The sequence below is a fragment of the Sceloporus undulatus genome, chromosome 2 (assembly GCF_019175285.1).
Source record: "Sceloporus undulatus isolate JIND9_A2432 ecotype Alabama chromosome 2, SceUnd_v1.1, whole genome shotgun sequence".
NCBI lineage: Eukaryota > Metazoa > Chordata > Lepidosauria > Squamata > Phrynosomatidae > Sceloporus > Sceloporus undulatus.
The window spans coordinates 199,109,176-199,130,849 of NC_056523.1; the positions used below are offsets into that span (position 1 = coordinate 199,109,176).

Here is a 21,674-nt window from a genome sequence, read left to right on the forward strand (position 1 = left end):
ACCTTACCACTGACTGTGCTGGGCTAGAACTGGTGGGAGTTTAATGCCAAAAACATCTGGGGGACCACAGTTGCCCACCTCTGCTGTAGCTCTATGTGCACCCTAATGTTGTCTATTTCCTTGTGCTTTATCTGTAATGAATTTCAACACCCTCCTCCCAGCTTCTTTCCTCTCTTTACCCATCATGGTTCCTATTCATTTGCTCTGTGTGACAGAGAGTACCTCTACCATATAGTAACAAATATTTTTTTTTTATTTTCTTGGTTTCACTTCCTCCTTTCCTCTCCTCTCACCTTTCTTTCCTTATTTTTTTAAAAAGTGTGCCTTTTTGGAGCACATCTAGAGGTGCCCAAAGAATCACAGTTAGCCTTATCTGATGTCATTTCATGATTTGGTTGATGGTGCATGGCTGTCTTCTCCACAGAGACTCTTGTACATAAAAGCTATACAGGCAGATACATGCAATGCATGAAACGACCCTTGGGCTTTTCTGCTAAGTCCTGTACACTGACGTTATTTATTAATTATTTAGTTGCTGTGAGTCCCTTACTAAGGGAAAGGTAGGATATGAAATAAATAAATGCATTAATAAATAAATAGAATAGAATGTTATAGTGTTCAAATGCAACCAGGCATTATTGATTGCATTGTGTCAATTAATTTTTGCAACAGTGAGCAGACAAAAAAAAAAAAGCATGAAATATTTTGTAATGATCTGCTGGTAACACTAAAGTGACATTAAACAGTCTTTTTTTTGTTCTTTTAAAGCATTTCTTACTGCAGAATTATTAGAAGGTATGGAACAGTACCCATATAATGATTATTTATGTACCATACAGTACAAAGAGTCTCAAAGACTAACAATAGTGTAATAAGAACCGAAACACTTTTCTGGAAATCTTACAGCTGATCACTGTATTTAATTTCCTCACATGTCTCTTTGTTTTTAATAACATCCACTTAAAATGCAAAAAAGACCTAAAGAATGAGAACTGAGGGAATTGTGCCATACAGTTTGCAGCTCTCTGTGGGAACAGCTGCCTGCAGATGGTTTGTTCATGAGGCTTTTATCGTATTAATTCAAAACAGATAAATGGAAACTACTTTACAAGAAATGGGGAACTTGGGAATTTCTTTTCAGCCTCAGATGGCTTGGTTTGTCTTTGTTTGAGGTCTTCCATTGGAATCAAAAACAAATTTGCTTTCTATGGTATGTAATAGGGAAATAGAAAGAGTAGAACCACAGAGAGCTTGGTGCCAGTGGCTGTCTGCTGTAAATTATTTGCATAGTCATGGATCAAGATACGGGTTAAACCCCAGGTCAACCATAGTGTCTTCTCTAAAATGAAATTTGGATCTATAAATTGGGGGTATTTGGCTTGTTGGGAGGTTTCATGGTTGAGTTTATTATTAACAGAAGGGCATTAGGTTTTGTGAAGCTTTTCTGTCAGATCTCCACAAATGGGTCACAGAACTCTTTGGGAGTTTGGAATCCTTAATAGTTGTTAGGGTTTAAAAGTCATGACGGACTGTGACCCATTTTCTTTATTTGTGATCCACAAAGTATTCACATGTTGACTTCTGGAAAAAGCCTGAAGGCAGGCTTGTTACGTTTCGGTGGAGTTAACAGTCTGCATATGAAATCTGCTGTTTCAAAAACCAAAAATTTAAAATAGCCAATTATTATGAATCAAGTGCATACTGAAATAATGAAGATTAAGAATTAAAAATAATGTTTTCTAAAGCACTGCTGGCATGGGCAGTTGGGTAGCTTTGCAGCAAGATGCTCAATCAATGGAATTAAACTTTGTTTAAGTCTCTGAGGCTGCATCCAAACGAGCTAGTCTGGGAGCAAGCTAAAGTGTTCTGATCAGAAGCTGCCCCAAATTTTCCCCATTACCTAGGCATTCCAGACTGATGCTAGGCAGCTGTTCACACATGTGTCCCACTGTGCTTTCCACTGCTAGCAGGAATCACTCCCTCTGAAGCCAAAAATGAAGTGTAGTGGCAATCACATGGCTGGATACCTAGTTCTGACCTCAAAGGGGGTGATATGTGCCAGGAAGATGCATGTATGAACAGCAATGTCCAATGTTGCTCTGGAGGGCTCTGGATTTTCTGGGAAGATCCAGAGGAAAAGGTGAGTTTTTAAAATGGTAAAATGTTTTTAAAATGTTATAAAATGGTATAATGTGGATTTAGTGCTGAACTGGCTGTACTTCATCACCATAGTTCACAACAAATTCAGGGATTGGGCCCCGTGTCATCTGGACTGATCACTGTGAGATGGGAGAGGACATTCTATTTGGCCAATGCAGACATGCCTATGACTCAACTTTCAGGGAACAGCAATTTAAGATTGATTTGTATTAGGGATATTCTTGCTTCCTTTTTTGAACAATATATTATTAATAAAATATTTAAAATAGAAACCATGTGGTAGGAGCTATAAGGACCATGAATCTTTGGGTTTGCTGCTTGAAGTGGAGTAGCAAATGGAGACAATCACCCACAGAGGTTTAGTTGCATAGAATCTGAAGCCAATCATGCTATTTAGAAACAGGAGGCAGAAAAACTCTTAAACTCCTTTTCCTATCTCTAGCAGTACAAATATTTTACTAACAAATTATATTGCTAACAATTTGCTTCCCTTTTTTGCTGCCCAAAATCTGCCTCCCTGAGGTTACTGCCTTTCTCCACAGGCCTGGCACTGTAAATCTTAATTTGTCAATTGCTGCTTGAGATGCTTTTGAATCCTACTAGAGTGTCTTGGTAGGATTCCAGATATGTGTATGATATTACCATGATGCAGTAAGGTACAGGTTCGCCATCGGAAATTATTTTTAGATTTACAACAGATCACGTCCATGTAAATTGGGAATGCCTCTGTAAATCCTGAAACTGAAACCCTATCTTTTAAAAAATCTCTTTAATTGATTCATGTTCCATCTGTAATGGGAGCTATAGACAGTTACCTTTTTGTTTTAGTAAAAGGTACAATTTTAAATGCTTTTCTACAAAGAATTTGAAAGATTGAATTCCTGGTGTTCTCTTACTAGTCAACATAATAAAGCAATTGTGGAGCCAACAATATGATGTCATTCTCAAAGGATATTCTCTTTTAAAACTCTTGATACAAACCGATACTTCTGTATCAGGATGTTTGTCTCCCCAGTTCTCCTGCATCTTGTTGCCAAAGTGGCTTTGAACATATTGCATCAGATTTGCCATAAAGATGCTTCATGTTGGTTCTTCAAGGAATATCATCAGGCCTTTACATATTATGGCTGAGATTTGACATTGCTTCAGCATAGTGTAATTATTCACCAAAAGACTTACGTTACACAAACCTTATACTGAGTACCATTGTAGCACAACAGATGTAGATAAATGATGAAAGGTACATGGCTGACATTGTGCAATTTCATTGTGAAATTTCAGTTAGTAGTGCACTACTCAGTAGACTTCTATGTAGAAGCAATACATAGCCTACCCTGTGTTCTTTAATTTGCCACTGCATGCACAGCAGTCCCAAATGCACAATTCTACTTATGTCACTAAATATGACTATTTTCTTTATCCAGAAAGAAATAACGCTGCATGCATAGTGCAGCTTACTCTTGTGCACGTCACTAACAGAATGCCAGCCTTTGGATATTGTCTTTGACACAAGCTGTTGTATTGGAGGAGAACTTCTTTCAGAGAAGTTTCAGAGAAATTTCCAGCAGCCACATTCAAGTGGTGGGTGGAGCCAGTTGCCAAAATGTGGGGGCAAAGTTTGATGGGTGATAAACAAATGCCTAAATAAATAAATATATTAAAAGACAACCACCATATTTTAGCTTATAACTCATGGCTCCCAGAGCGTAAGCCTCAGATGAGGCATGACAACTTTTTGGAATGAGAACTGTGTCATGGGGAATGGGATGTAGGCATTAGGGGAAGCACAGGAAGCCATATTGAAACTCCTAGAGGTTCAAATTTGGCTACAGGTTTCCCCACCCATCTGGGTAGGAAGGAGACTTGGCCCTGTGTGAGATGTGATAATTAAACTATCTCTCCACCTGCAAGCAAGAGAGAATGAAAAGCTTGCTTTCAACTTATTTGAATTAATTTTCCCTATTGGTTTTCTCTTTTTAGCCCAACTTTAGTATGTCTTCTTGCCACCACTGTGACAAGTTCTGTGCTTCTCTGTTGAAGGGCAAGCTTGTGATCTTGTCACCAGAACACCTTATAAATACTTTGGAATTCCCAAATGCTGCAGGAGATAAGGAAGCTACAGGTCCTACCATCCTGCTCTGGAAGGACTCATGAAGTCTCTGCCTGATTCTGTCAAATGTGTGCTTAGAGCAGTACATAGACCTTCAACTCAGCATTCATATTAATAGAAGAAGAACAAATTTCTGTATTTTCTGGCACTTTTGGGTGCCTCTCAGGAGTGGACCAGTCTTTCTACAACCTCTACCATAATATTTCCTATTCCCCCACTATTCTGTATATCTTAATTGCTGTATATTCAGTAAAATCCCCCTTTTATAGAGTTCTGTGTGAATGTGGTGTTTTGAATCCAATTTGCTTGAAACACAATTTTACCAAAATTACAAGGTCCCTGATAGGCATGTATGCTCAGAACATGTCTGGATTCATTTCATATCATCTGAGGACAGACATAGTGACAGGGTTTTCTTTGCAAGATTTTTTGGGGGGTGGTGAGGCTGTCCATGGTCACCCAGTGAGTTTCTGTGGTTGAACAAGGATTTGAACCATGGAGCTCAGTACTCAAAACACTATAGCATGCTAAGTTTGCTAAGAGCCTTACAATTCTCTGTAAACAGGGGCTAAAGTTTTCTAGCAGCAAATTCTATGGACCTTAGCAAATTATAAAACCCAGGATTCCATAGGATCAAGCCATGACAGTTAAAAGTTGTATGAAGCTAGCATGAATAGTAAAAGTGTTGATGTGCCCACTGATGTCTGTGAAGGATTACAGTCAGGCCTTCGTATCCACGGGGGATTCATTCTGGACCCCTGCCCCTCCGCCGAATACAAAAAAAATGTGACTTCAGGTCCCATTGACCCCAATGGTGGTGCATGCACACAGCCATGCTAGCAGATGGCGAGGTACCACTGTATTTTCTCTCACTGTTAGCTTATCTGTTTGTTCCATGGCTGAGCTGTTTAATATATGTGGTGGATCTGTTGCCAATGTACCTTACTAGGCAAGAAATGGAGGAATCATGGTGTGGAGCAGTGCTTTGAGGTGCTAGAATCCTAAGAGTGCTTGTAATATTAATCTGAATACAATAAAATCACTGTGGAGCTAATACTCATTTCTTTGGTTCACAAAAGAATTTTAAAAACTTTTTCTAATGGGATGAAATAACTCATTTTGTGGGGTACAAAAACAAAAATGCTGTTGTATGTGAATCCAGCCATGCTGCAAGAAGAAAAAAATTAAATCATTTGACTGAGAGGTCATTTGTGCATTGTAACACAAGATCTATTACCATTATTAGTGGATTATGAGTCTCTGGGGTATATTCACCCTTTTATGGATATCTCAACTGCAGCAATAAAATATTTGGCTAGTAAATGACACCTTTCTGGGAAATTCATCTGAAGATATATTTCTCCTGTATTTTGGATTAAAAATAAAAGACCATGGATCAGGCAAAATGTGGTGTTATTTAGCGAGAGGTTAAGATATACTTTTTTTTAAAAAAGGAAAATCAATAAAACTTGGTTTTGTTGGCAGAAAATTGCCTTAAACAATAATGGCAGCATTCTAAATCCTCTGATCTTGGAACCAGGGACTGTGGTAAATGAATGTAATCCTATGCATATATTTCTGGTGGTTTTCTTGCTAACTATTAAAAAGTTGAAAGATGAAAGCAGAGTACACTGCTTTCAAGACTGAGCAGAGTGAAAAGATGTGGAGACTGCAGAATATGTATAATCTGTAAATGTTTTAAGGCCCAAGATGTTATAAAAACAAATTATTTGTATTATTCAGGATGTTTTTTTTTTGGAGGGGGGATGTTTATGACTACAGAAAAGACTGAAAACTTAACAGCAGGTTTTCTGTCATTGGGCCAGCAAGTTAAGATAGCTTAAGCTCACTCTTAATGTCTGGTGGTGTTACCATGTGTACTGGGGAGGAGAAACCTGTAGCTCCCTGCATGTTGTTGTACTAGAGTTGCCATCATTTCTGTCAGCGCTGATGGGAGCTGACATTCAACAGCTGGAAAATAATGTGTTCACCAGCCCTGATGCGTATGATGGCAAAAGTATTCTCTAACAACTTGAACAGTAGGTTTTCCTTACCTGTACCACCTTGCTTTTGGATGAACTTAATATAGTGTTCTAAGACAGGCCTTACAGAGGAGATGTTGCAGCTGGTGCATAGCATTGTGGGATGTCCTGATAGATGTTGAACAATATGGGCAGGATTTGGCCAGTGTTCCAGTATCTGCACTGTCTATTCCTGGTAGGTGGCCAAGTGCTAACTCTTTATGTTTCCCCCCAGGGAATGTTGAGCTCTTCTTCTGCATCCTCTTGCATTCTTTTAAATGATGTGAGAAACATATCTTTTCTTTAAAGGCCATGAAACATGATTAGAATAGCAAAAGCATATGGATAAATTAACTTGGCGGGTGTCCAAATAGCAGAGACAAAGAAATTCACCATGCCTCATCACTTTTCAGATGCTTTTATACAAACCTTATGATTGCCACACTTTTGGTTTTCAACTTCCACCTGGGGTTTGTAGTGAATTTTCCCCCCATGAACATTCTTCTGTTTTGTATAGTACAATGAGGGAATACTTAACTTTGGGAGCATTTTTTAAAAATAGTTTGCTTATCCCTGGAGATGTCATAGCTGTTTTCTGTTTGAAGAAACAACTTTATGTGCAACCTTCTGTGGGTTTAGTGTACTGAATCACAGCTTGGGTAAGTTACTTTTTGGACTACAACCTCTAGAATTCTCTAGCACATATGGCCATGTTACAGTCCTAAAATGGCAATGTTTCTTCAGTGTGGAACATGCACTATCTGGGAGGGGGAGATTTCTGTAACTTAAAAAATGATCATCAGAAGTTCTGAAGGGTTACATTCTTATTAGTCCACTTTCTACCAGATAGGGTATTTTAGTTCTCTGGAGTTTGGTTTTGTTGTGGAATTTGTAGGAAACTCAATTTCCAACTATCTCAAAGGTTGACATTTTATGACATACTCATTTGAAGAATTGCAAATAGTGTCTCTGAATTTTAGCCACCAGCCATGTCCAGAGTTCCCCCCCCCCTTTTTTTTTTTGAGCACACAAAAAAATGGCTGGGAGAAAAATTGTCCTCCAAATTCTATTGCATTTTTTTGTTTTTTCAAACATGGAGGGCTGATACCAACTCAGAACAAAGGTTCTGTCTCATGTAAAGACAGTATTCTATCTTTTGGTATTGTGGAATTACCTTGATTCTGAACCCACAAGAACACCTACGATATTTTTATGCCCTACTATTTGGGGAACTTGCAAGAACAGTTAAGGGCAGGGAAGGAAGACAAGTAGTAAACATGCTCAGAAAAGGCAAATGCTATTCAAAGTAGCATCACACATAAAATAGGGACATGGAACGTAAGAAGCATGAGCCAAAGGAAGCTAGAGATAGTAAAAATGGAAATGGAACGTATGAACATAGAAGTATTGGGAGTGAGTAAATTAAAATGGACTGGAATGGGCCATTTTGAATCAGACAACTACAAAGTGTTCTACTCGCGGAATGAAAAGATGCAAAGAAATGAGGTGGCTTTCATACTAAGATGAGATGTGGCAAAAGCAGTCAGAGGATACAAGGCAAAATGAGGCCAAATCATCTCAATAAGGCTACATGGAAAACCTATGAATATCACCATAATTCAAGTACACTGCACCCTTACTTTACGCGGGTGATCCGTTTCTGTAGCCAGAAAGTATGTGTGTGAAATAGTTCTTATTTTATGAAATGACATGTTTTGATACAGGCTAATAATCTAATGCACAGCTAGCTGTACGTCTGCTTGTGAGACTGCCTTGTATTGAGATTCTGGATTGTTTAGAAATGCAGGTCCCTCCCTTTCCCCTTCTTTTAAAGGCAAATCCTGTAAATCTTTTGTCAGGCACCTAATGGAGAAGGTTGACCTAACTGCTGAATCTTTGGGGATGGTGAGGAATTGAAAATGCTGCGTTGCTAAGCAACACATTCAGTGGCTTTTCTGAGACGGGTTCGTCTGCATCAAGAGTTAATGAATCTGGAGGGTGGCTGCTGGAAAACTGTTGAAAAAAATGAAGACTAAATGCTCATTTAGCATTGGCAAGGACTGGATGTTGTTGTTGTTTTTGAAAAGCTGGTGGTGGTTGTGAAAAACAAAGCAATAAGCAGCACTCGTTTCCCACTTTGAAAGTAGACGCCTATGTAGAGTCATACATGGAAATACTATATGGGCATACATTTCTGTCCACACTGGCATCTTTGATTTTTCCTGGGTGGTTGGCTGCATGAGGACATGTTTGCATGTGTGTGTGTGTGTATTATATACACACACATATATACTGTATGTATAACACTATAAATATATCACACACATACATTTGTTGTCGTTACGTGCCTTCAAGTCATTTCCGACTTACGGTGACCCTAATGCGACCCTATCATTGGGTTTACTTGGCAAGATTTTTTCAGAGGAGGTATATATTTTGCATATATGTCTGGCCAAGTTGAAGATAAATTATACAGTTTGGCCGGATAAATTATACAGTTTGGCCGATGCTTAAATCCTGGATGGAGAATGGGTTATCCTAAGTGTGGCATGTTGTAAGAAGTAAAATTTTAGCCCAAAAAATGTAAATCCTCAGATCAAAGAGATCTTTTGCACCACACTCTAAATTTCAGTAGATCTAGGTAAGACTAATATTGGATATAGTCCAATGTGGTTTTTTTAAAAAAACCCTCAATTTTAATGAAATATGCTTTTGAACCCAACATATTCTGTGCTGCAAAATAGCTGACCACAGAAACAATAAGTGTTTTTTCCCTGCGTTTCTTTGCTAAGCATCTCTCTTTTATATTATGTTAAAAGTAAGTCCAGTGATTCTTGCCAAGTCGGACATTACGGGAATAGCCTCATGGTTTTTGGAACGACACGGTTTTTGAGCGTTTGATTTCTGTTTGAAGTTATGCTAATTTCAAATAAAATATTTATCATCTGAAAACTTTTTGAGATCAGAGAGAAAGTTGTGTAGCTGTTAATGTGATTAAAGATTAACTAAAAAGAGAAAACCCTTCAGGGGAAAAAAAGTTCAAGCAATATCTCCTCTCCGTCCTCGCAATCATGCATTGTAATAAAATAAAAACAATATGGATTTGTGAGAAGGCCTGAGCTGTTTCTATCAAAGTTTACTTCTCTGCTTTCTTCTTCTGCACCTGGGCTGAGCTTTACTCAACCTAATTAGTCCCAGCTCTGTCCTGCTCTGATTAAGAGGCTGTCATCCAGTTAACTCCAGTGGAAGGCCATGGGAAGAGGCTGCTTAAAAAACGTGGTAAGCAGCTGACTCAAATTCTCGTGATGGGAAGACGCTTCCCACATCTGAATGTGTTTGCCTCCTTGTCGTGCCCTGATTCCTGTTCTGACCCACTTACTCACACCTCTTTGGATCTGTTCCTTGGCACCCTGTCTGAACTCAACTGCTTCTTTCCTTTTTCTTTCTTCAAACAGATCTTCTCATTTACTACCCGCCCCTTTCATATTTGGCTGCTGGATGAGATTTCACTGCCTGCTGCCCCGTTTTAGATATCTCTCCAGCCTACGTGACTTTTAGCCTTGATCTTGGGCTGGCCCCATGAAATTCAGGATATATGTCATAGATAGAAAACTTGAAATCTCTTTGAGGGGTATACTTGCTTTGTTCACAATATTGGATGGAATGCTTGTCCTTTTCACAAGAATGGCTCAGGTGTTGAAGCAACATGGGAACAGGGCCACATGGATTCGCTTCACCGGAGCCTCGGAAGGTTATTTATTTTGGTATTTCAACGCCAAATCCTCGAGCCACTATGGTAACTAACTATACTAGGTAGAGGGTTCAGAAAGTCAAAGTACTGTACCAAAAAGGAATTTTGCCATACTCTAGTCTAAGCTTTGTTCCATATGTACCATGAGTCAAGTGGTGACATCTAATGCCACTCCCCTGGCATCTCTCTATAAAGCAGGAGTGCAGAGTGTTGGAGCCTTTCTAAGAGCAATTATATAAGCCCGAGGGCAGGAAACCGTCTAATTAAAAAGATTGTATGTACAGCGCTGTGTAAATTTACTGCGCTTCATAAATAAAGGTTAATAATAATAATAACATAAAGATCTCCACACAGATGTCTGTACTTTACATATGGATGATTTGGGGACAGGGATAGAAGGCACACTTTGTAGAAATAATGCAGTTTGACGCCACTGTAGCTGTAGCTCCATCCTATGGAATCCTGGGATTTGTAGTGTTACAAGGTCTTTAACCTTCTCTGACAAAGAGTGCTGATATCTCACAAAACTACAAATCCCAGGATTCTGTAGGGTGGAACCATGGCAAACTACATTATTTCTACAGTGTAGATGCACACTTTGTCAGACACCCTGCTTATGTTCATATGGAAAAGAAATTCATTGGGTTCATATTTACCTACAAGAATAGCCATTTTGTGCCTCCCAAGACTTGCAGTGGGACAAAATGTATCCTGCCTTAGAATGCCATATGATTTAATGTGGGAAAACATGCACAAAGCCATGCATACATTTCAAAGATGCGTGTGTTTAAAACAGTATATTTGAAAAAATGTACAGAAGTATATTTCAGTCACTGGGAAAATTGCTGAAAAATGTTATTATTAGAGAAAATATATATTAAAATATAGATTTCCATATGGGAAGTTGGGTGAGGGGAAGGATTACAACCTGAGTTATGAGCAGGATTGTATGCAAATGAAATGGACAACATGTGTTCATGTTGGTGCCATGTTTGAAGTGTTCTTCTGAACAGAGGAAAGAATTACTTCCCACACTTAAAATGGACTGACCTTTTGTCTCAAATAAATGACAATTTCTGAGTCACTTGTTAAGACCGTAATTAATTTTCTCTATTGCCATAAAGAACACTATTTTGTACAGTAATTTAAGAAATGTCCACGATGAAGAATATGGAATATTCATCATGCAAAGCATGAAGCCATGTTTTTTCTCCTTAATCCTTTCTATGCAGCAAACAGAAATGAATAAGCCCTGGCATTTCAAAACTCAGCAGGATTTTAACATGCTAAATTATTTTCCCTTGCGGCTGTGCTACTTTCTTGGAGGCACTGATGGTCTTGGTGTTGAGTTACAGAACTGTATCTTTTCTCTGTGTGGAAAATGAAGGAGAGATGCAAGTAAAGCCTGTTAACAAAAATGATTTTACTGTTGAAAACCTGAAAGACATTAGGTTGCTTCCCTCTGTCCCCCTGGGAAAGTCATATCAAAAGAGAATTTTTTCTGGTGCACTGTATATAACATGATCATTGAACAAAACTCAAGTGATCTGAAAATCATGGTTTAGAAATGAAGATCCTAGAAGCACTAAAGAGGACTATAGAACATAATCTAAATATCTGTAGAAGAATCATCCAAATATAAATTTATATTCATATTTATGATTAATTGCTATCAAATTGGCATCAGTTTATATCAATGTTATGAATAAGAGACCCCTAAAACACCCTATTATTAGCAGACCTGCCAAAGTCTTGCAAGCTCACCAGATATAAATACCACTCAATTATTTAGCACCAGGTTGGAAGAAGGCTCTAATCCTGACAGAGCACACCTCAGTCCTTATTCAAACTGTTCCAATTGGTTTATTGCAATCTGATTCCATGAGTGGAAATAAATTTTTAGTCATAATAGTCATGTTAACAGTATTTTGGTGCTTATTACCTAAAAAGTAAGGCTCTTGGTTTGAATTCATTCTCTGGTTTCTAGCCAATATAAACATCCAAACCTGGGATCGCTGAGTAGGTTCTAAAATTACAATAATTGGAGTTAATGGCAAAGAGGGGGAGAAACCTCAAAAATTCAGGAAGTTTCAATCCGGAAGGAGATAGTAAAACTGAAATGGAAATCTTTGTAATGCTCCTCTGGCAAATTAATGAGTAGAATTGTTGGAAAATAAAAGAGCCGTGGAACTAATCATTGCCACAACTCACTTAGCACTGCATTTTCTAGCACTCCAGGATATATTCCATATACCTCTGGCAGTATTTTTGGTGTTTATATTGATAGTTAATTATTTCCTGAATGCTTGTAGAATCTATCTTGAAATGGAGGCAGTGTTTTATCACAGCTGTTAGGTAGCTCACTGTATGGAATATCATGTTTTATATGAATTTCATTTATATTAGGTGCCAAACCTGATTCCAGTCCTGATGTTTAAGCTGGGAAAACCACTGGAGTCTGTACTGTGCCGGGATATCTTGTATACCTTGCCTGCTTTGGGTGTGCACAAGGTCAGCATGAATATCTAACTTTTTTCCTATATTCATTTGGGGGAGGATGGAAACTGTTTTCCTTTCCTTTAAAGGTAAATGATACCTCTCCTAATTTACAGTTGAATAAATTGTCAAAAGCAACATGTGTCTAGAACATTGTCTGCTATCATTTACATAATTATAGTTCATTTCAATGGCTTAAATTAAGTTGCTAGTCCCAACCAGGGGGATGCTGAGAAAGCCGGATTGCCACGGCCCCTGAAAAAGCCAGATTGAGGCCGTGGTGACTGTATGCCATGGCCCCAGTCTGCCTTTTTGCTGGCCCCAAAAGAAGCAGCAAAATGTCGTTCCTTTTTGGGCTGGCAAAAAGCTGGCTTTTCCTGCCCCACTGCGACTTCACAGCGCTCTGGCAGCGTGCAGTGTCTAAATACCGTGCCACTGGTGTGCCCTGACGCGGGCAGCTGGGCAAAGTAAAACCAGCTTCTGGGAGTCATGGGATCGTGTGTTGTGTGTACGCCATGTCCCCAAGCCGGCTAGAAGCCGGCTTTTCATGCTGGTCTGTACTGGACCTAGAATAGGCTTGTGGATTCAATGGAATTTATAAAAGTGTTGTCATGTTAAATTCCCATTAATGCAACAGCTTTTTTTTTGCTGTTGTTACATCTATTTATACCTCACTTTTCCTCCAAAATTGGGATTCAAAGCTGCTCACAATTTAAAAGAACAATACAGTAGAAAACATACAAAAGTGAGCATTAAAATAGAATTAAACTATTACAGTATTAAAACAAATCACACAATAAAAGAAAAATGCAGTTTTAAAAGATTTAAATTGATAAAAGTGCTAAAAACAGTTGTTAAAACATTATAGCACCCCCCAGCCCATTCTTTAATATCGTTTTGTTTTAAAAGCCTGTCTAAATAAAAAGGTTTAAGCCTGCTACCAGAAGACCATCAAGGAGATGGCCTTTGTTGCCGCCCTAGAAAAGGAGTTTCATATTCTAGGGGTGGCCACCGAGAAGGCCTTCCCTTGTGCCCCTACCAGCCGTGCTTGTGATGGTAGTGGGACTGAGACAAGGGCCTCTCAGAGCCCTGGCTGGCTTATACAGAGAGATAATGTAGTCGGGTCTAGCCATGTAACTCATATTTTCCAAAGTGGAATCCATGTTGAATATGGCGAGCTATAGACCGCCCCTTTGGGGCGGCCTGCACCCCCCTTTCCCCTACAGATTGGGGCCTCAGCTGCCACAGCGGCAGCCCCAGAGGCCCTGATCCAATGATTTTCCAGGCCTCTGGGAAGCAGCAAAATGCCACTTCCCCATGGCCTGGAAAGGGGTGTCCTTGGGGCTTCATGGGGCTGCGCCGCACTGCATCGTTTGGATGCGACGTGGCCGTCATGTCAAAATAGTGGCGCCCATGTAGACCGGGCACCGCCATTTTGACATACGGAGGACCTACTAGGGTTAGGGGACGTGTGTAAAGGACGCCCCAAGGCAACCCTAGTATGGATCCAGGCCAGTGCTTTCGCCCGTCTGGTTCCCGCCTAAGTTACTATTGTTCTCTGTTGGCCACTGCTGGAAGTAGTGATTTCCATGGCCTAATGGAGTGGCAATGCATAAAAGCCCAACATTTGAACCTGCAGTTTGGGAAACTGAATTTTTTTATCCCTGCAGTCTTCTGTAATTCATCTAAGGACCTATCTGCATGCTATTGCAGTGGGCCATAAACCACTTCTTGATGCCTTCTTCCTACACTTCCACAGTAATCCTGTTGAATATGCTCTCTTATAGGTGAAGTCAGTCACCTGGGATGAGGGAACCTTTGTGATTCACTTCAGTAGTTTCCAGTGTCCAAACATTACTGTAGCAGTGTATGCTTTGGGACAAGTTTATGTAGGGAACTGCTCAATGGCAGATTAATTTTACTGGGAAGCGCATGTTGAGAGAAGAGACTTCTAGAAACTGATAGAAGAATCTGATTAGAGTTGTTCTTTTGTGATCTGTCAGATTAAGGACAATCTAACCATTGATTGGATCAGAAGAGTAAAATTGTATATAACAAAAGATTTACCCTTTATAATGAACAGCTCAAACGTCAAAAAATAAATGAATTTATTTAAACAGCAGTGGTAGCTTAGGAACATAGTCCATGACTGTTTCTTTTATATACATATTTTAGTTGGTTACCTTTAATAAAAAGAATATAATGTATATTATTTTTAATACCAGATATGGAAGTGGAATGAGCGAGTTTGGTATAATGGTTTGAGCTCTGGACTATGACTGGAGATCGGGGTTTGATTCCTTATTCAACCATGGAAGCCCACTGGGCAGGTCACATACTCAGCCCCAGAAAACCTTGTGATAGTTTTGCCTTGGGGTTCTCATAATGAGAAATTACTTGAAGGCACACAACAGCAACAATGGAAGTGGAAAGCAGGCTGTTTCATGCATATTGCTGTTCTTGTGGATAATGATGATACTATTACAATAAGTCCAGTTTTTAAATTTAATCTAACAAAATAAAACTATATGATATGGGTAGAGTTCACATTACACTGAATTGAATTGGAAATGGGAATATAAGCAGTGGAAAGACAGTCTTGGGAAAAATATTGTGTACAGTGTCTTTCCTTCTTAATACGAACAATTACTGTATATACTCAACTATACGTCGACCTCATGTATAAGTCGAGGTCATGTTTTGGGGGCAAAATTTTGCCATGACCCGTGGATAGGTCGAGGGTAAAACTTTGAAGCTCTTTCAGTATGTTAGGGTCGCCATAATTGTCCACTAAACCCAGGGACAAAATGTAGGACAAATTCTAGACCAAACTGTAGGACAACTGCAGGACAAAACTCAGCCCAAAATGTGGGACATTTAAGGTACACCATTTTTCTTATAAACCTTATAAAAAATGGAAAATCAAGGTTTGATATTTGAAATGTATACTTTTTTGGAACATTTTCAAACTGTGGATGCTTGAATCCGTGTATAAAAAATCTGTGTATAAGAAGGGCTGACTGTATCAGCTTCTGTAGGTTAATTTCATAGATCAGAATGTCACTTCCCTCCCACATAATAAAAACTTGAGGTTGGGAGGTCCATTGCCCCAGTCACATGAGAATGTTCAACAAACCTCATCCTTTCTATCATTTTAAAAACAATAACAGTTCTGCTTCCTGGACTTCCACTGAAAAGCTAAATTGTGGAGCCATCATTTGCCACCTGGATATAACAGGAAATCTTTGACATCCCAGTGCTTTTGAATTTGCCATGGAAGCCATCTCCCTGGACATATTCTGCATGATAAATCAATGTAAGAGACTATGTTCATACATGGCATGCTAAATAAATAAATAATTTTTATTTCTAGGTTTGTGTGGCGCAGATTTTACGTGCACTGCAGGTGTTGGGAAGCACGCCAAAGCTTCAAGCTGTTACGTTACGACTGATGACATCTTTATGGGAGAAACAGGTTGGCAAAGAACATTGAAGACCCTTAATTTCCAGCTTGAGAAGTTTAACTTTAAGAAAACTAATGGTGCCAGTGAGTCCTCCTTAGGACTGGGACATCAGTGATTACAACAGCACTGCTTGCTGTGAACCCATGTAGGACAGGGTGGGCAACACATATGGCTCCCAGGCTACATATGCACCTTTTCTTTTTGTGGTCTCTGCAGGTCTCCTTTCTTGTACTGAATTCTCCAAGGCAGAATGAAAATTGGTGCTTTTTTCCCTTGTCAACAAACTGTGTGGGAACTCTGGACCTTGCTTTTAAAGGTGGATCACACTCCAAGGAGCTTTCAAGAAACGCAGTCCACCTTAAAAACAAGCTAGCGTACAGCCTCCATATACCTTCTTTCACTGTAACATTGCAGTGACTCTTGCTGCCACAAATTTATGTCTTGTTTAAACTGCAAAAAAGGGCTGTTTTGCTGTCATGCCACAGCAAATTCAGCAGCAGAAATGGAGGTGGGGTACATTCCCCCCCACTGTGTTTTCTGTGCAATCTGTAAACTTCTTATGTTGTTATAACTGATCACAATTAAGAAGGTATTAAATACTGGGAGCTGAACTGCATGGGATGGACGTGTGCCTTGCAGCCTGGGATTATCCAGTTGTATTGGGGCTGGGGCTTGTCCAGATTGCACTGAGACTTACTCCTGGGTATACACATATATAATATAGCTGTACTTTGAGTGCTTGAAAGCTGTTGCATTGGACCTTACTCCTGAGTGGACATGCATACAATTGAGCAGTGCTTCACCTTTTTCATTGAAATGTGTCCAAACTGGTAAGAATTACATGTGTGCTGATGGGTGAGAAGGATTTCTCATGCTCTTGCTGTAAAGTAAACCAGCATTATTATCTCCCAAATGGCACATGGAAGGACTAGGGATGAGAGAGAGTGGCTTGCATAACAACACCTTATGAATTCATTGTAGAAGAGAGATTTGTAGTCCCTTTATAAACTGTGCAATGCCAGCCCATTCAGATCATGAGAGCCAACGTGATCTAGTAGTTTGAATATTGACTAGGATTTTCAGAGGGCAGGGTTGAAATCCCCACATAGTCTTGGAAACCCACTGGGTGACCTTGGGCTCTCTTGGCCTCAGAAGAAGGCAATGGTAATCCTCTGAACAAATCTTGCTCAGAAAACCCTGTGATAGGTTTGTCCAAGGATCAACATACTGTATTTTGGAAACGACACAAAGGCACATAACAAATCCACATATTGCCACAACCATGAACTGATTAGTTCAATGGGCATTATTTATACTGCCTTCTCAGCCTCAGCCCCTTCATCTGGAGTATAAGGATTACATTGGCCTATGTTCCAGGGTTGTCAGGATTATTAAAATAGAGTATTTATTTTGCTTTGAACATTCTAAGACTGCAATCTTATGCACAGTTGCCCAGGTACAAATGAGAATACATTTGGTTCAAATATGAATGAAATTGCATCCTACTGATTTCTGTGGCATGGCGCAGTTTACTATCTAAATTGCTTTAGAGAGTTGTATAAAATATAGGCCTGAATTTATGGGGTTCATTGTAGTGTCAGGTTTTTTGGTCCCCTTCCTGTTTACATGCAGCCATTTCTGAAAGTTAAAATTTGCTCCAAGCATCAAACATCCTAACTCCTCTCCATCTTTCTTTTTAGGATCGAGTTTATCCAGAGCTGCAGAGATTCATGGCAATGTCTGATATGGCGTCTCTGTCTGTCAGCAAAGATACTCAGTGGGAAAAAGTGATTGCCAAAGCAGCCTCTATCAGAGACATATGCAAGCAAAGGTAAGCGAAAAAGTTGCTTTTGGGAGAGGGCTAATGTGTAATTGCAGAGATTTGTGTTGATTGTCAGTGACTGTGTAATTGAAACCTCATGCCCTGAAACTGGGAACCAACCAGTTGATCTGCTACAAACTCTGTATACTTTAGCTTCAGACCTTTTGCATATGTGAAAGGAAGGGAATGTAGTTCTGTGATGTGCAGGCTGAAGGAAGCCTCTGGATTGGACAGAGCTGGTATGTTTGTTAGGGGACTTCTATCCATGCTTTGTCAAAAAGGCATCTCCTGTTCATTGCCCTTCAGATTCCTACTTTTTATGCATAAGTCCTGTCAATTCCTCTGACACTGATGTAGTAAACAAATCAAAAAGAGGTAAGCATGAACCAAATTTTTCAGGAAATAGGTGTGTATGGTCTGGATGTTATATATTGATGGTGATAGAAAATTCCAAATTCAGAGCTTCCTCTCTGCATCTGGGTTGTGTTTCTTCAGTTCATACTACTATAAAGGCATAAACCAGATAAGATAGAGGCTGCTGGTGGTGAGTCAAAAAGCAGACCGGGGAATAGGGATTCAAACTATTAAGGATGGGATTACATTTCCCCTGAAAACTTAGGTTCCCAGTTAATATGTACCTCTGGATTCAGCCCTAAGCCTGGATCTCCAAGTTTCAGAACTGGTCAGGAGTGCAGCTAATCCTAGTATGCTAACTGCACTTGTTCCTGGCTACATTGATGCAGGCCTTTCTCATATCCCTGTTTGGACTACTGTAATATTGTTTTCATGGCATTTGGAAAAATGTTTGAAAGCATCAAATGGTCTAGAATGCTTGTTGACTGGGTCTGATTGAATGAAACATGGTATTCCTTTACTATGGCCTGTTACAGACTGCCAAAATAAAGCTGCTTCGGGTCTCTTTGGAGGTATGCTATTTAAATGATGCATGGGTCCTAAGAGTCCGGAGGTCGTGCCAAAGCCACACTCCATTCCTAAGCACTGGAGTGCAGCTTTGGTGCAGCTTCCAGATTCTTAGGATGCATGCATCATTTAAATAGCATACCTCCAAAGAGACCCGAAGCAGCTTTATTTTGGCTGTCTGTAACAGGCCTATGACATTTTCATGGTCTGTGTCTGGGCAAATTTCAAAGCACTGTTGATATCATATAAAGCCAATGGAAATTAGGCTGTTTGATAAACTACATTTTCCCTTATGAGTCTGTCTGGGTTTTAAGATCTTTGCAGGAAAGCTGTCAGTCTCTCCACAGACATGTCTGGTGACAATGCCAGAGAGGACTTTCTCAGTGGTTGCTTTCAGCTAGGTTGACTCTCTTTGGCTTGTTAGGCTGATGGGGCCAGCTTCCGGCCCCTTTTGGAGCATAGTGTTTACATGATGCACGCTCCCAGAGTTACTGGGAGCCGACTAAGGCAACCCAAAACCAGCCCCAAATGTAGCATATCTTTCTTTCTCTTATTTGGGACTGATGCAGGAGGAGGCCTCAGGGCCATGGCGTGTATTCGCCGTGGCCCCAGGATGATCAGACTGGGAGTGGCTTCTGGCCGCTTTTTCCTGCCCATCTGCTTTGCCCCTTTGTGATGTCTTCAGCTGTCCATCAAATACCTTTTTTAAATTAATCAGGTATTTGGCATTTAAGATGGCCAGATGTTGAAGGAATTTTTAATTGGTTGAGTGCTTTGTGATTCCTTATTTGTGTCTTTGATTTCATTTTAAATTATTTTTTAAAATCTGTTTTCATAACATTTTCTTATGTTTTGGGCATCATTTCTGTTAGAAATGTGGACTACTATACATTTAATAAATGTTCTCTACTATCCCATGGGATTGTGAATTGTATTGAGAGACCATATTGGTCTTAACTGGATTAAAATCACAGTTGAATATATCCAAGTGTTGGTGCTGATGATATCTTTTCTGCTGCGAATTCAACCAGCCATTGCAATGAGATATGCTAAGAAATGAGATCAACTCTCTTGGAAGAGTAGAGTTTCATATATTCCTGGAATTGTTACTAAAAAGTTTGTTTTTCATTTTAGAAAGAGGGAAAATCTTACTTTCTGAAGAAAGTTAAAAAGTGGCATTTAGTCCCATTCAGTTTTTAAAAAATGTTGTGTACAGGGAAAACCATCACTTTGTATTTCTTGCCTAAGAAAATTCTATGAAATCAGTGGGGTCTCCATAAGTCAACAGTTGACCTGAAGTCACATACGCACACATAATTATGGGCATATGCTGAAGTAGATTGTAGGCCATGCAAATTTATTCAAAATAAGACATGTAGATCTTTTAAGATGCCACAAGATACTCTCTTAGGCTGCATCTGCATTGCAGAAATAATTCAGTTTGACATAACTTTAACTGCCATAGCACAGTACTGTGGAATTCTGGGAATTGTTGTTTTGTAAGACATTTAGCCTTCTTTGTAAGAGAGCCCCACTACAATTCCCAAAATTCCATATTCCATTAAGCCATCACAGTTAAAGTGGTATCAAACTGGATTATTTCTAAAGTAGAGATGCAGCCTTAGTTATGGTGCAACAGACTGACTTGGACTACCCCTTTGGAAAGTATAACTGTGATTCTTTTATTTGATTAGACCATACCAACATGGAGCAGATATGTTGGCTGCAATTTCTCAAGTACTGAATGAGTGCACAAAACCTGACCAAGCCACACCAGCTGTCTTAGTCTTACAAGGACTTCATGCACTTTGTCAAGCTGAGGTAAGATTTGTTTTTCTTTGTTAAAATATTTGTTTAGCACCTTTCAGCTTGCTAGGTCCTCTGCAATTATATAAAATAGATAAAAAATATTTTAAAAAATAAACCAAAACAATTAAAACAGCTTAAAAAACACATACAATTAAAACAACTACCGGAAGGCAACCCCGATTTTAAGAACGAAAGGCCTTACAAAACTGTGCAGGCTTGGCTGCCTACCAGAAATCCAAAAGCCATCATGACCTCAGCTGGGATGAAGTTCTACAAATATGGTGCTACTATAGAGAATGTCCTGCCTTATATACTCACCAACCTGGCTTCGCAGGTTGTAGCTTGTATGCCATTGGCAGGTTTCATTTTTATTGAGTTGGTTATTTGTATGTACAGCACTGTGTACATTTACAGCGCTATAAAAATAAACAACAACAATAATAATACGCAGGGTATTGTGACATGCAATTCTTAAATTCCACATAGGCGGATACAGGAGCAGGTCATCTTTCAGATATCCTGCTGCACAAATGTTTAGCAGGTTGTATGTTAAAATTAACATCTTTAATTGAGTTCTAAATCACTTACCAGAAAATAGTCTGGCTACTGCATTTGCACTAGCTTTAGTTTCCAATCTCTTTTCAATAACAGTTCTGTATAGAGCATATTGCAGTATACTAATCTGGAGGTAATTAAGGAATGAAGCAGTGTGGCAAAATCTGCTTCCTTAGGAACAACAACCAAAGCTGGGCAAAGACACTTTCTGGCTACAGCAGCCTCCTGGCCTTCCAGAACCAATACTGGCTCCAAGAGCACTACAGCAACCTCATCTAGAACAAGCTGTGATACCAATCCCAGGTTGGTTATTTCTTGTTCACCTGCAGAATTTTGTCTTGTGTGGGTTCAGTTTCAATTTGTTAACCCACATCCAGTCATTCACATCATCTAGACCAGTGGTACCCAAACTTTGGTCCTCCAGTGTTTTCGACATCAGCTCCCAGAAGTGTCTGGCGAGTCTGGGAGTTGAAGTCCAAAACACCTGGAGAATCAAAGTTTGGGAATTACTGATCTAGACAATGGTTCTGCATTTCCACAGCTTCCTTGGCATTAGTTGTTAAAG

At 39.5% G+C, this 21,674-nt stretch overlaps 1 protein-coding gene across 1 annotated transcript in view; it reads left to right on the forward strand.

The window, feature by feature from the left end:
• FOCAD (focadhesin) overlaps nt 1–21,674 on the forward strand; it is a 148,216-nt gene that overhangs the window by 28,980 nt on the left and 97,562 nt on the right. The window contains exons 9-12 of the mRNA XM_042447659.1: nt 12,449–12,553; nt 15,912–16,013; nt 17,703–17,833; nt 20,440–20,566. Of these exons, the coding sequence (XP_042303593.1) occupies nt 12,449–12,553; nt 15,912–16,013; nt 17,703–17,833; nt 20,440–20,566 (465 nt within the window). The remainder of the gene's footprint in view (nt 1–12,448; nt 12,554–15,911; nt 16,014–17,702; nt 17,834–20,439; nt 20,567–21,674) is intronic.